Genomic DNA, 12,520 nt, shown 5'->3' with positions numbered 1-12,520 from the left:
TCGGGTGTGCAGAGGTGGGGTCTGTCACTGACAGTGAGGGGTTGGAGCTGCGTGTGAGGGCTGAGATGCCCAAGGAGGCTGCTGCGTTCATCAGCTTCCTTCCTCTCCTGGGCGTTCAGTTTCCCTGGCTCACTTCTCGTGAGCAGAGCCGCAAAGCCTTTTTTACTGATGGGCAGGCTTCCCCGTGTGGTAAGATGTGGAATTCGGGTATTCTCAGAACCCATCGGTCTGGGTGATGGAAGCTCATTTTCTTGTGGTGTTACAAGAAAAGGTGATGCCCGTCACTGCTCTAAAGATGGGGCAAATGATGAGGGCAGAGTGTGTGCTTGGTGTCCTATGATTAAAACTGGGGACTATTACACAAATACACGAAAACACAGAGATGATTCAGAATGATTTCCAAACCCCCCAAGGGAGTCTTCAGCTTGCTTGCAGATCAATTTTAAGGACACTGATTTTAATTCTGCCCTCTTGATTTATCTTAGAGAAGCAGAAAGGTTTTTTATCCCTTTGGATAGGCCCACCCAGAGCCCCAGACGTGGAATTACCCCTTTGTAAGGAGTGATCTTACTTCCCAACCCAGGTATGGTAACAGTTATATAGCTGAATGATGAGAAGGCTTATCTTGGTGAATGTACCAGCCTAAGTCCTACATCAGGCTGCATCTCTCTAAACCTGCAGTATCTGGGGTTTTTTTATAAAATAGTGCTACTTCCTACCAGTGATCTTTGTACTTTCATGACATAAACATGAACATCAGGACACACGTTTCCACTGTGTGATGAAACACTGGCACAGGTTGCCTAGGGAGGCTGTGGAGTCACCATCCTTTGAAATATTCAAAAGCCAGGCACGGTCCTGGGCAACCAGCTCAAGGAGGCCGTGCTTGTGGCCTCTGGAAGTCCGTGCCACCCTCAGCAATTCTGTGGTTCTGAACCAGAGGTCAAAACCACCAACTGCTAACGTACAGTTGAGCTTTCCTTATGGGCAGGCACAGGAAGGAGTCTTTAGTTTGTCTCACTTCAGAAAATTCCTGTGTTTTATAGTTCTATATGGTTCTTTATAAAGCTGTTCCCTAACAGTGTCTCACTTCAGAAAATTCCTGTGTTTTATAGTGAACTATATGGTTCTTTATAAAGCTGTTCCCTAACCTCTATCTTGGTTAGGAACTCTCCGGTGACTGGGAAGACTGGGCAGGAATCATGTCCTGAGTATGAGAAAATTAAATCTGTGTTTTCATGTGCAGACATGGAGCTGCTGTAGAACACATGGCACTGCTTAGTGCTACAGTCCTAAGAGTTATCACTTCCACTACTTTTTTTGTAGAGATGATCTGGAGGTGATGGCTCCTTCCAGATACAGTGCTTCAAAGATGAATGCTAGAATCTATTTCTGGATCATGGTCAGGCGTATAGATACTGAGCTGTTAAAAGCTCTGTCAAGACTGAGGCATTTCTGAGTAGGTGCAGAAGGAGAATTTCACATGCCTGAAGCCTTAAGACCAAGCATGCTGCTGACACATTCAGGTGTTCTCAGTTAGCACAGCAGAGGGGAGTTGCACTTTTGACTGTTGATGCCTAAATTGTATTGAAACTTCAATTTTGATACCCAAATCCTCATTTAGATCTATCCTGAAGTAGTACTTCTGCTGCAAGAGTTCACTGGGAGGGCCTTGTGCCAGATTTCTTTTCTTTTGCACTTCATGTAGGGAACTGTGATTTCAAACAAGACACCTGCAAGTAGAGGGACGCTACATTAATCTACATTCATTCTGAGAAGGTTTAAAGCCCTTGTTGGCCAAAAGGGGAGCTTAAAAGGTGTTTGGGGGTCATCTTGTTTCCCTGCTGCCGAATGAAACATGACGTATGTGCTAAAACAGCTCTAATATATGTGTAGCCTAATTTTGTATCAGTGTATTCCTTAAGGAATAAACCTAATAAACCACAATTCAGAAGAACAAGCAAGATGCTGCTGACAAAAAATTAAGACAGATTTTTTCCATTAGAAGCTGAAGTTTTATTACAGGATAACAGTACATAAAGCACATCTAAAATCGATGTGTTCAATGCACTTAATAAAGGTAATGTAATATTAAAGGTACAGTTTCTAAGTACAATATAACAACATTCATATTAGAATGAAAATTGGAGTATTTAAAAGACAACATTAAATCTCTTATTTTTACAGTCATATTTACAAAATGAATCAAAATACTTTTTTTGGGACCGAGTAAAATAACAAACTTGAATATAAGTAGGCTATCGTAAGAGTGAGTTGGAAAGGTCCATGGAAGGGAAAAGTGAAGTGACTGGGTAAAGATCATTAGCAAAGGTTTAGTACAATACCACTTTAGTATTCCTCTTGATGGCTTACATTTTATTGTGGCTAGAAAAGGAATTTATACATACTGTACACATAACAGACAGCACATATTTACATGTACAGTATAATTGCATTAAACTTGTGTGTATTTACAGAAATTTGAGCATATCACTCAACGAGGTTTTTAAGTCTGTGTGCTTAATCTTCAATCCGATGTGTATTTGTAATCAGCATTTATTCTGGTGTTGGTACGTTGAACATTTAGTAAAGAGGGAGGATAAATATTAACCAAATGGTTTTGCATAAATATATCAAACTATTAAAACAATAGGGAGAATGCGTTCCTGGCATTACTTACAGGTTGGTAAGTACAAATTTAAGAGTGAGTCCTGTTCTCTTTGAAAATATCAAAAGGTGACTTAAATCAAGAAGGGAAAACAAAATTGTCATGGCTTATATTTAAGTAAGATTGTAGCTTCAAGAGGTTTTTATAATTGTCCTGATAGTGTTTGCAGTTAAACATTCCACTTACGAAAATATACCCATGGTGCAGTAAAGTTTGTTTTTGTTTTTAGGTCAACAGTATGTTTGCTGTTTAAAAAAAATTATTTATATATATATATTCCTTGGATTGAGGGTATAAAAGCAGTGCATGGAAGCCAAGAACCATGGCTTTAAAATTCACTACCTTCTATTATCAAAAAGTGCAGTAAACAGAAGCATTGTTATTAATAAATTGCTCAAAAATCTTTGCTAAAGATCTTATAAATTCAGTAATATTACAGAAAAGTTCTAATAAATATTTAAAAGGTTAATTACCTCCTTAGTTAGATATTTGATATCCATCAGTTTTTAAGAATGAACATGAAAACAGTATCTAGAATGAAAGGAACAGGGGATAGGAATACTTTGAAGGGTATATGACTACGTAAATTAAGGTATACATGAAAAAATAAAAACAAAACCCCCATACCTGACAAAACATTGCAAATTCCACTTCTTAATGAACTTCAGTTGCTACTGGCTGTCCTTGGATATGTATTCATGGTGTATAAAGCATATCCAGGGACTGAATTTAGCCATCCATCGTGGCAGATTTACAGAACATTCCTATTTACAGTAACTGGAGTTAAGTGTGTAGGCATGGCCCAGTAACATCCGCAGTCTGAGTGTGTATAGATCCTATTTAAAGTGAGGAGGGAGGAAGGCACCCAGCAGAATAACATCTATAAATTTCTGATGCAACAACAGGATAGAATTCTCCCAACAAGCCAAATAACTACCTCCCTTTCAGACAGACAGCATATTGTAATTATTTTATACTGATAGAATAGATGTTTTTCTTATTTTTGATACAATACAGGCAAACTGTTTTAGTAACCAAAAGGATAACAAGCTGGACAGAACATTTTTAATAACGTTAATAATTAATAATGTTAATAATGTAGAAAAAAATTCTACATTTGATATCAAGTATCTGTACCGGTGAAGTAATTTTCTCCTTATTAAATATACTATAGAATAATTTATATAATGACACTATGCATTTAAAGAGAAAACCATGTCCCAAATCTTGTACTCTGATACAGGTACTTGTTGGGCATATGTTGGTGTATATATATATATATACACAAATATATATATTTATATATAGTTATACTCAGTGAAATTAACAAGACCCAAAGGTGGTATTGTCTCGGAATAAAAGGGGTTTGTTTGTTTTTGTTCACAAAAGTAACTTATCTAGCACCACACATCAGAAAAACACAAAAATAGCACACTCTAGTTCTAAACAGCTATGTCTAAAATAGATTATATAGTAAAACAGATATTATACAGCATAATGTGGTATTTGATAAACAGATAAATATTTGCACTGTGTAGGCTGTTTATAGTATAATTTTATCTATACAGAATGAAAGCAAAAAGTTAACTGTATAGAGGTGAGCAGAACAACATTAAATATTATGACTCCAAAGCAGAGACAAAGTTAGAGTTGAAAGAATAGAGCAAGATAAAATGTTTACAGGCCATTACAAGTCCTTAAATTAGTAGTAAAATAAGGAATCAGTTGCTCAAGTTTAAGAAAGCAGTAAACAAGAGATTGCATTTACATGCAGATGTCTAAAACTTGTATTTCTTTTAAATCTATGCACAAAAAGTCATTTGTTTTTATTGCTTGACATTCAGTTATGGCTAGAATATTTTTAACCTTTTTTTTGTACTTTGGAAACAATATTGTTAAAGGTGCCATAAAAATGGACAACATTGAAAACAGTTTGCAAATAAACCACCTAACACTGCAGTTCTTAATACATTTTCAAAAGCCTTGTCTGGGGTTTGTCATATGTTAAATATATTTAATCTGGGAAAATACATTGTAGCTTGAAGCCTCCCATTGGCCCAAACATCCAATACAAAAACACATCTCCAGAAAAGGAGCAGGCAGACAATACAGTTACATATAAAGAAGCAGCCAGTTAATGTCCTAATACTTCAAATATTAACCACTGTTCTGTAACTTGTTTCTAAATCAATGTAGAAATGAGGAACATTTTGGATTTAGAAAGGTGTACAGTACGTATGCCTTTTTGTGAAATAAAATTCACTGTATTGCTTATGAATTCTCTGCATTAGATATAGATAGCATTACAGTTTGCAAGTTCCTGTAAAGTTTGTGCATCTACATTAAGACTTTGTAGGGTAATTCAGGGTAGTGTTTCTCAAACCGAAAGTCACAACTGGTTCTTTGAACGCTGCTCAAGTGTTTGGATTATAATCGAAACACCCTGCCAGGCACACCCAGCTCGGTTCTTTGTGAAGTGCAGCTCCTGCAACGCGGAGCACGTGCTTGTGCTGGCTACAGGAGCGTGCTGGGCAGGGAACTCGGGAGCTGCAGCTCAGCCCCACGGCCTGGAGGAGTTGCAAGAGCCGGCTGGGGGCTGCACTTTGCATTTGCAGTGGCCGGAGAGTTCCCAAGTACCTGCAGCAGCTTGGTTCCTTCAGTTAGGAAATGCTGCCAATAATTCCAGCTGATTCACACTCCCTGCCCCAAGAAACGTAAATTAATTCCAACACAGAGAGCCCTGTGCAGAATTATAGCCCACAGATATTGTGCTTTCAGAAACCTTGAGAAACACTAACATAGGAACACAAGTATACATAGGACATGTGAACACTGAAAACATGCAGATGTTAACAAAAAGTGTGATGTCACACATCAAGTTGAACAACTTGATTGTGAAGTTCAGCTTGAAGAAGTATTAAGATTATGAGGGAAGACACACAAGTGAATATTGTGGCAGAAGAAGTGAGCCTATGAGTATTGATCTGAAGCCTTTATCATGTTTTGTTTCTTATTTGGATAGCCTACTTATTGCTATAAAGTTATTGCTATATTCTACCAATGATAAAGGCAAAAAAAAAAAAAAAAAAAGACAAACAGCAACATTACATATGGAAAAGGTAGAATACAGCTTCTGTTTTGATGTTAAAATTCTATTTAGTACCTGAATAAAGTTCCAAAGATAGACTGTATATTATGTTACGTATTTTTCCCCTCAAGTCCAGTGACTTAGCATTATGTAGCAAGCCATTATCACAGTACTAGAATTAAAGCACACACTGCAAGAATTTTTAAATAAAAACTAATTTGTATTTTAAAACTTTACTTTTTGTTGTTGTATTTGGTATTTGTATGCATTTGCCCTCATTTCCACCAAATGATTTACTGACAGGAATATTTAAACAAAAAGAAAGTAAGAGGCTAATATTCAAATATATTAATGGATGAAACTTTAAAAGTAATAAATATTAGTATTAATAATTAAAAAGTAATTCTAATAGTTATATTCAGCTAAGGAAAATAAAGATGTTCTGTGCAATCTGAATCAGCTAGCACAGGTAGAATTTCATACAATGAATAATCAAGAGAAAATTGCTTATTATTTTTGGATATTGTATAGTAAGTGCTGTTTCTGACATTTATATTAATAGGTTTATCTACATTGGGGAGTTTAGGAATGTCTAGGGAAAAAATACATGTTGTTTGCACAGCTTACACTGTGTGACCTGTTTTGTACATCAAGTACAGACTGGGGACTGTCTAGCCAATCCTAAAAAAGATATTGTAGTGCTTGGATCATCCCACTACATAGTTAAAACATCTTATAGATTGTCCATTCCAAGAGTATGTTTAATTGATGTGCAAGTGTGTAAAGAATAGGGCCCACTGTGAATCAGCAATAGGAGTTTTCTTCTGCTGAAGATGCCAGAACACCAACTGATCATACTTGCTAAGCACTCGTCTGCCTTGGAAAGCCATTCCTAGCTAAACTCAACTGTCAGCTTGTGAAACCCTAAGTACTAGTAAATAGTTTCCCTATTTATTAAGCAATCGAAAGTAACCAACTGGAAGCTGTATACCCCGTGAAAAAATCATCAAAGATACTGGAAAACTGGGGCTTTCTGCAAGCAGACAGATTTGATGGAGAAATTAAATTCACTCTCTCCCCAACGTAACCAAAGTCTTGACACCTTGCTCATTTTGCTCATAGTTGTTTATTTGCTTTTCTACTTGCATTTTCAAAAGAATGTGAAACCATAAAACAAAGCTAATTGGGACATGCTTCCAGCATCCTATAGTTTGGCACTGGGAGACTTCCTAAACATTGGTGGATTTTGGTGCCATTGTAAGATCACTTGGAATTGTTGTATTTGATGTACTAGATATGAAAATGTCTTCAGCCTCAGTGCTTCTTTCCAGTCAGGTTTTGGCTTTACCATGAAACATCTGCAACAACAACAGACAACATTTGAAGTGTTGTTCTTGTATTCCTGCAGATCTGTGTTCCCTTCTGTGTGACTTCACTGCTGAAACCTAATCATGACCTTTTCATTCTTACTGTGTTCTCATAAGCTGATTCATTTTCTTTGACAATAATTTAAATACTAAAAGCTGTTTTCTATTGCAGAACACTGAATTTCATCTGGAAAAGTAGTCCTATCATTATAAAAATGTCCAGAGGGTACTGAAATTAATTTCAATCATTTATTTAGTGGGTCAGCATTTATTTTCTAAAATATAATTGTAAAATCTTTGCACTGTTTGGAGTACTTCTGTTTCGAGCAAAATACCGACCAAAAAGCAGCTCTACTACAAAAGTGAGCAAGAGAATGAGGCACACATTGAGTTAAAAAAAAATCCAGTTCTCTTGTGCCTGGGGGCAGGGGGAAGGGAAGAAATACTAGCGTATTTTTTAAAAAGTAATTTGTTCCACCAGCAGTGCTGGCCACCCTGTTGAAGAGTTTTAGAAGATCCCTGAGCACATTAGTTTCTGACTCATAACCCCAGCTCCAAAATGATAGGGCTTCTCTTGTTGATAACGAGATGGATTGTCATTCACAGTTAAGTCAATCATAAGGTGCTTATCTATTTACCCTTTTTTTCACCAATCAGCACAAAGAACTGTCAGAAAATAACTTTTATTTTTCTTTTTTAAATAATAAAAGGGCACAAAATTTAAACAATCAATGTTTTGTGACAGTGGTTTAGGATTATTATCTGGCTGCCCCTCAACAACAGACAAGTGATTCAATCGACATTCCTTAGCAAAGGAAAAAAAAAAAAGAAAAAGAAAAAAAAAGAAAAAAAGGAAAGAAAAGAAAAAAGGCAAAAAAAAAGAAAAATCCTGTACAAATATGTATTTTTCCCTGAGGGATCAAGGTTACACCCGCAAGTGCTCTATGTACATATTGCACTGTAGAGGAATGAAGAACATGTGCAAAAAAAGCAACAATGATTGAAGCTTACTAATCAAACCTTTTAATCATGACTGCTATGTCATCTTGCATTTTGGAATGTCGGAACACAGCTATTCCTTTAATCTAAAATGTTAAAAAAAACCCCCAAAACAAAACAAAAAAGAAAGAAAAAGAAAAACACACCTCTACTATGGCACATTCAATGAAATAAAAAGTTTTCCAAAGACAAATAGACAAATTCCATCAAGAAAATAATACAAAGTTCGTTCGTTTGTGGTTTTTTTTTGTTTTTTAGAAAAATTACATTACTTTCTTTCATTGTTTCACATTACAAAATCTTTTTTTTTTAATGTTTACACAAATCACATTTTATTGCAGGAATATTTCAAGTGCCATCAAACATTTATAGAAGGGTTAAAAAAATAGAAGTCTCTCTAAAGTGGTCCAGACAAGGCTTTGTATAGAATAAATCTTTTTTTCCACCTTCTATTTTTGACTTAAGTATTTTGAATACATTTTCTTTATTCCATTGACACTTAACAGCCTAGAAGCAGCCTCTCACACGTCCCACGCATACACTCATGTGCGCACACAATGGACTCTCTCACACACACACAGGTGCACATACACAGATATCTTGGTATCCATACTAAGATAGATAAGCTAATAAAGAACAACCAAACTTAAAAACAGCTTCCCTTTTTACCTAATTCCATACGTCAAACAATGCGGGAGGTGATGACATATGTTAGGGTGGTTCAGATGACAGTATAAGTCTAGTAGCTCTTCCTAGAAATCCAGAAAACATCTCCAGGGACAGATATAACTCCCAAGGAAAATATCTTTGCAGACTCTAAGGACCAGGTAATCAAAACTTAAAATATTACGTTCAGCTATCCTAGTGTTTTTATTTGTAGTGAACTGGGCACATGATGAAAATATTCATGTGAATATCCATTGACCTCCAGTGTTTTTTAACTGGTTGATCATCTGATACCAGGCCACAGTCCCACGTGTTTTGCAGAGGCAATTTCCTCTGCTGCGCTGGGTTCTCACATGGCCATCTCTGAGCAGCCACTCCAGTGTCATTCTGAGTCCCCTTGCATAAAAACCTCCTTGGCAACAGATGTCTTATCAGTACATCTGCTGTGCCGTATCCCTTTTTTTCCCCTCTCCATGAACAGCAACCCAGAAATTATACTCTATTGCCAAGTGGCTGTTAACTGTGATCAGGAAAGCTAAGTTACTTGGGGTATGTATGCTCAGCCTGATTTAACAAGGTCCCAGTACACATGAGCTCCCACAAACAAAAATGATAGTATTTTCTGGCCTGGAAGATCACTTTCAGCTAAGGCCCTATTTGAAACCTTTTTATCGTTATGTATTTTATTAGTAAATGCTCCAAGACTTGTATTGTCAATGATTTATGAATGTAAATATGCTAAACAGATTCCAAACAAAATCACTGGCACCTAGATGCCTGGTAAAGTACTAATATTCATCATAAAAAGGTAAGAACAGGATGTGACTGAAAACTAATCCCCAAATATTTTGCCTGGTAGTCTACATTGTCAGAAGTAGGAGTTGTATCTCGCTCTCTAAAAAAGTACAGGTCTTATTCATTATTCATTAGTTGACACTGAGATTAAGTTTAGTTGATCTTTACAGGACTAGCACCTAAGGCTGGTCACATTCAGAAAACATTTGTTAGTTAAAAGGGGTGCTTCAAAAATAGGAACACACATTAGAATGCAAGTACCATATCATGCCAGTTACTCCAATAAAGTAAACAATGATCCTAGGAAAAGCGTTTCAGTGGGAGTGGAGAGAGCACGTGCTGGGCTGTGAGCCACCTCTTCAGGAGCAGGCAGGATGGAGCAGGAAAAAGACAGCTCTATGGACTTCATCCAAAAGCCCTCTCCTGCCTCCATCCCAGTGCTCACAGAGCTGCAGGTGTTCCCCTCCCACACTCCAGAGCACACTGCTCTGAGGAAGAACCGTGATGCTCTCCTCTCGGCCTCCTTTCAAACCCTAGAGATGAATGATAGCTGTAACCTTCCCTGATGTGCTAGACTGGAACGGTTTTAGTAAGTGTCATAGATAAATGTCTCAATTTGACCCCAAAGGAAACATGTTCAAATCATAGAATAAACTGTATTTTGCTAATAAGAACCCACTGATTCTCCTTTTAAGATACTTAGGTTTCAGTGTGCTTCTATTTGCTTGTTACTTCTCAACAACTATAACCTATATGAGATTGTTTACCCTTGGAAATTAAAGCAGTAGGGCACATTCTGTCTCATTCCTTTTCCTTTTCTGAAGTTCCCAGCTTTCTCTTAGGTACTTCATCAGAAACTGCATTTGCGTTGGCCTACAGGGCATCCAGTTACGCATCTTCATCTCATGCAAACCCAGTTATACACCTCTGGCTCAAACAGCTACAGTTTTAATTTGCAATGTTGTTTATGTGAATCTGTTTCCTTCAGAACTACATTTACTGCCAGCTTTGCTCAGAGACAGAATTCTTCCTGAAAGGAATGGTAATTAGTAACACTGCAAGATTCAGCTTATTGGTCGGTTATGCAATACAGGAATCAGAATCATAGAATGCAGATTTCTGATATTAATGATTTCCAGGCTTGTACCAAGAACAAACCAATGCTTTCTAGCAAAAGTGTGCCTTTCCTTCCTTAGTCTGTCCCCATCTGATCAACTTTAAAGTGCGTCTTTTTAAACAAGGAGAGAACAGACTTCTCTGTTCAGCTCCCTGAAACTGAACTGCTGGATGCTGGAAGAACAGGGGTCCGTGTCTCAAACTCACTGAAATCAAAGACAAACCCATAGATTTTGACAGGCTACAGCTTGGCATTTGAAGACATTGTTTACAATATGGAGTAAAAAAGTATGTAATATCATGTATAAAAACTACTTTTCTGCAGACATGTCATACACACATACTTTTACTGTAGATACAGACTTGAATAAATACTTTCAAACCTGGATTTATGGTGGGCAGAAATACACTATTTAATAGCCTGATTTTCAAAGATGTTCTGTTACTCATTTGTAAATAATTTGTAATTAATTAGTTTAACTCTGACAGTGGAAACTCAGAACATTTGAAAATAAGGCTTTTGACTTTGAAGCATCCAGGTTTGAAAGATTTGAAAATAAAAGTACCTTTGAATTTAACTTCTGAAAGAATACTTTTAATGTAGAAAATTGTCATTATTTTCAACTCTTTAAAAAAATCTGTAACCATTTCAGGATATGACCAGCCTCTCTTTAAAAGTAACATGGAAAACAGCAGCATAAATACCTCCCAATGTACCAGTACCTGCCAAACCTTTTTCAGTTAAACTTGAATTTCTGGTGCACATGCAACACAACAATGAACACGCTAGCATTTAATTTAAAGAAAAAGGTGCAAAATGAAAGTGCCTTATCAATTCAACAAGAAAAGCTATACCAGTAACTACATTTTATATTAATTAAAACAATATATAAACAATATCTCTTTTGCTATATATAGTCTTCATGCCCATTTACCCTGTAATATATTATAATGCTATTGTTGCTATTGCTATGGACCCTTTTCATGCCATTCTGTCTACTGGCAAACAGTGGTAGGTGAAAAAAAATCGTCCTTCATGAAACAATGAGCAAGTTGTGCAAACTGATGCTGAAATCTCTGCAACGCACACCAGTCGCTGATTACTAGGTGGACTCTGTTCTGACCAACAAATTGATTGTTCTGTCAAAAATCTGGGCAGTGAACTACAGGAGAAAACAACCTTCTGACATTAGTACCCTCAGTCTGTGTAAACAGAGGTCAAGGATTGAGAAGTTGAGACAGAAAAAGGGTCCATATTTGTAGGCATAATGGAAATCATATGCATGAGAAAAACAAGTTCAACTTTGTTTCATTGTTTCCCATCCTTCGCCTGACCCCGACTGCCAAGAGATGTGCAGTGTGTTGGCTCCCTAGGTCTGTGCAGGGCCATATAAAGTGTCTTGGTTTTCTTTTTTTTTTTTTCCTTTTTTTTCCTTTCTTTTGTTTTAATGTTTGTACTTCAGACATTCTAGAAGTGCTTAGGTGATACGTTTACCCATCAATTTGCATTGCTGGCTCAAACTCTGAAGTGAACAACTCCTTGTAAAGTGGAGGAAAATGAAGTCGCACAATGTCTGGGTATATTGCTTTAAATGCCATAAGCTTTTCTGTATGTCGTCCACATAGTGCTCTTAAAGTAGACACTTTGCATATTAACTGTAAAAAAATGAACACAAGTCATATGGTCATACATGGAACCAGGCCTCCCACTCTTGCTGTAAGGATTAAAGCTCTCCCAAACCAAATTATTTACCTTAACAAGGACATTTCAGATGCACAGTCACGGATATTTGCTAAAGCTATTATAGTAATGGACTCACA

The 12,520-nt window shown here is 36.8% G+C and overlaps 1 protein-coding gene across 3 annotated transcripts in view; it reads right to left on the bottom strand.

Annotated features, from left to right (window-relative positions):
• Nucleotides 1-1,992: 1,992 nt before the first annotated feature.
• Nucleotides 1,993-12,520, bottom strand: part of RORA (RAR related orphan receptor A) — a 114,292-nt gene continuing 103,764 nt past the window's right edge. For all 3 annotated transcript variants that reach the window (XM_017737397.1, XM_017737383.1, XM_017737392.1), the window contains exon 10: nt 1,993-12,355. In XM_017737397.1, the coding sequence (XP_017592886.1) occupies nt 12,191-12,355 (165 nt within the window). In that variant the 3' untranslated portion in view covers nt 1,993-12,190. The remainder of the gene's footprint in view (nt 12,356-12,520) is intronic.

Source organism: Corvus brachyrhynchos, unplaced genomic scaffold, assembly GCF_000691975.1.
Source record: "Corvus brachyrhynchos isolate BGI_N302 unplaced genomic scaffold, ASM69197v1 scaffold200, whole genome shotgun sequence".
Classification (NCBI taxonomy): Eukaryota; Metazoa; Chordata; class Aves; order Passeriformes; family Corvidae; genus Corvus; species Corvus brachyrhynchos.
Note: the sequence above shows the minus strand (reverse complement) of the source record. Positions and strands in the feature narration are given on the sequence as shown.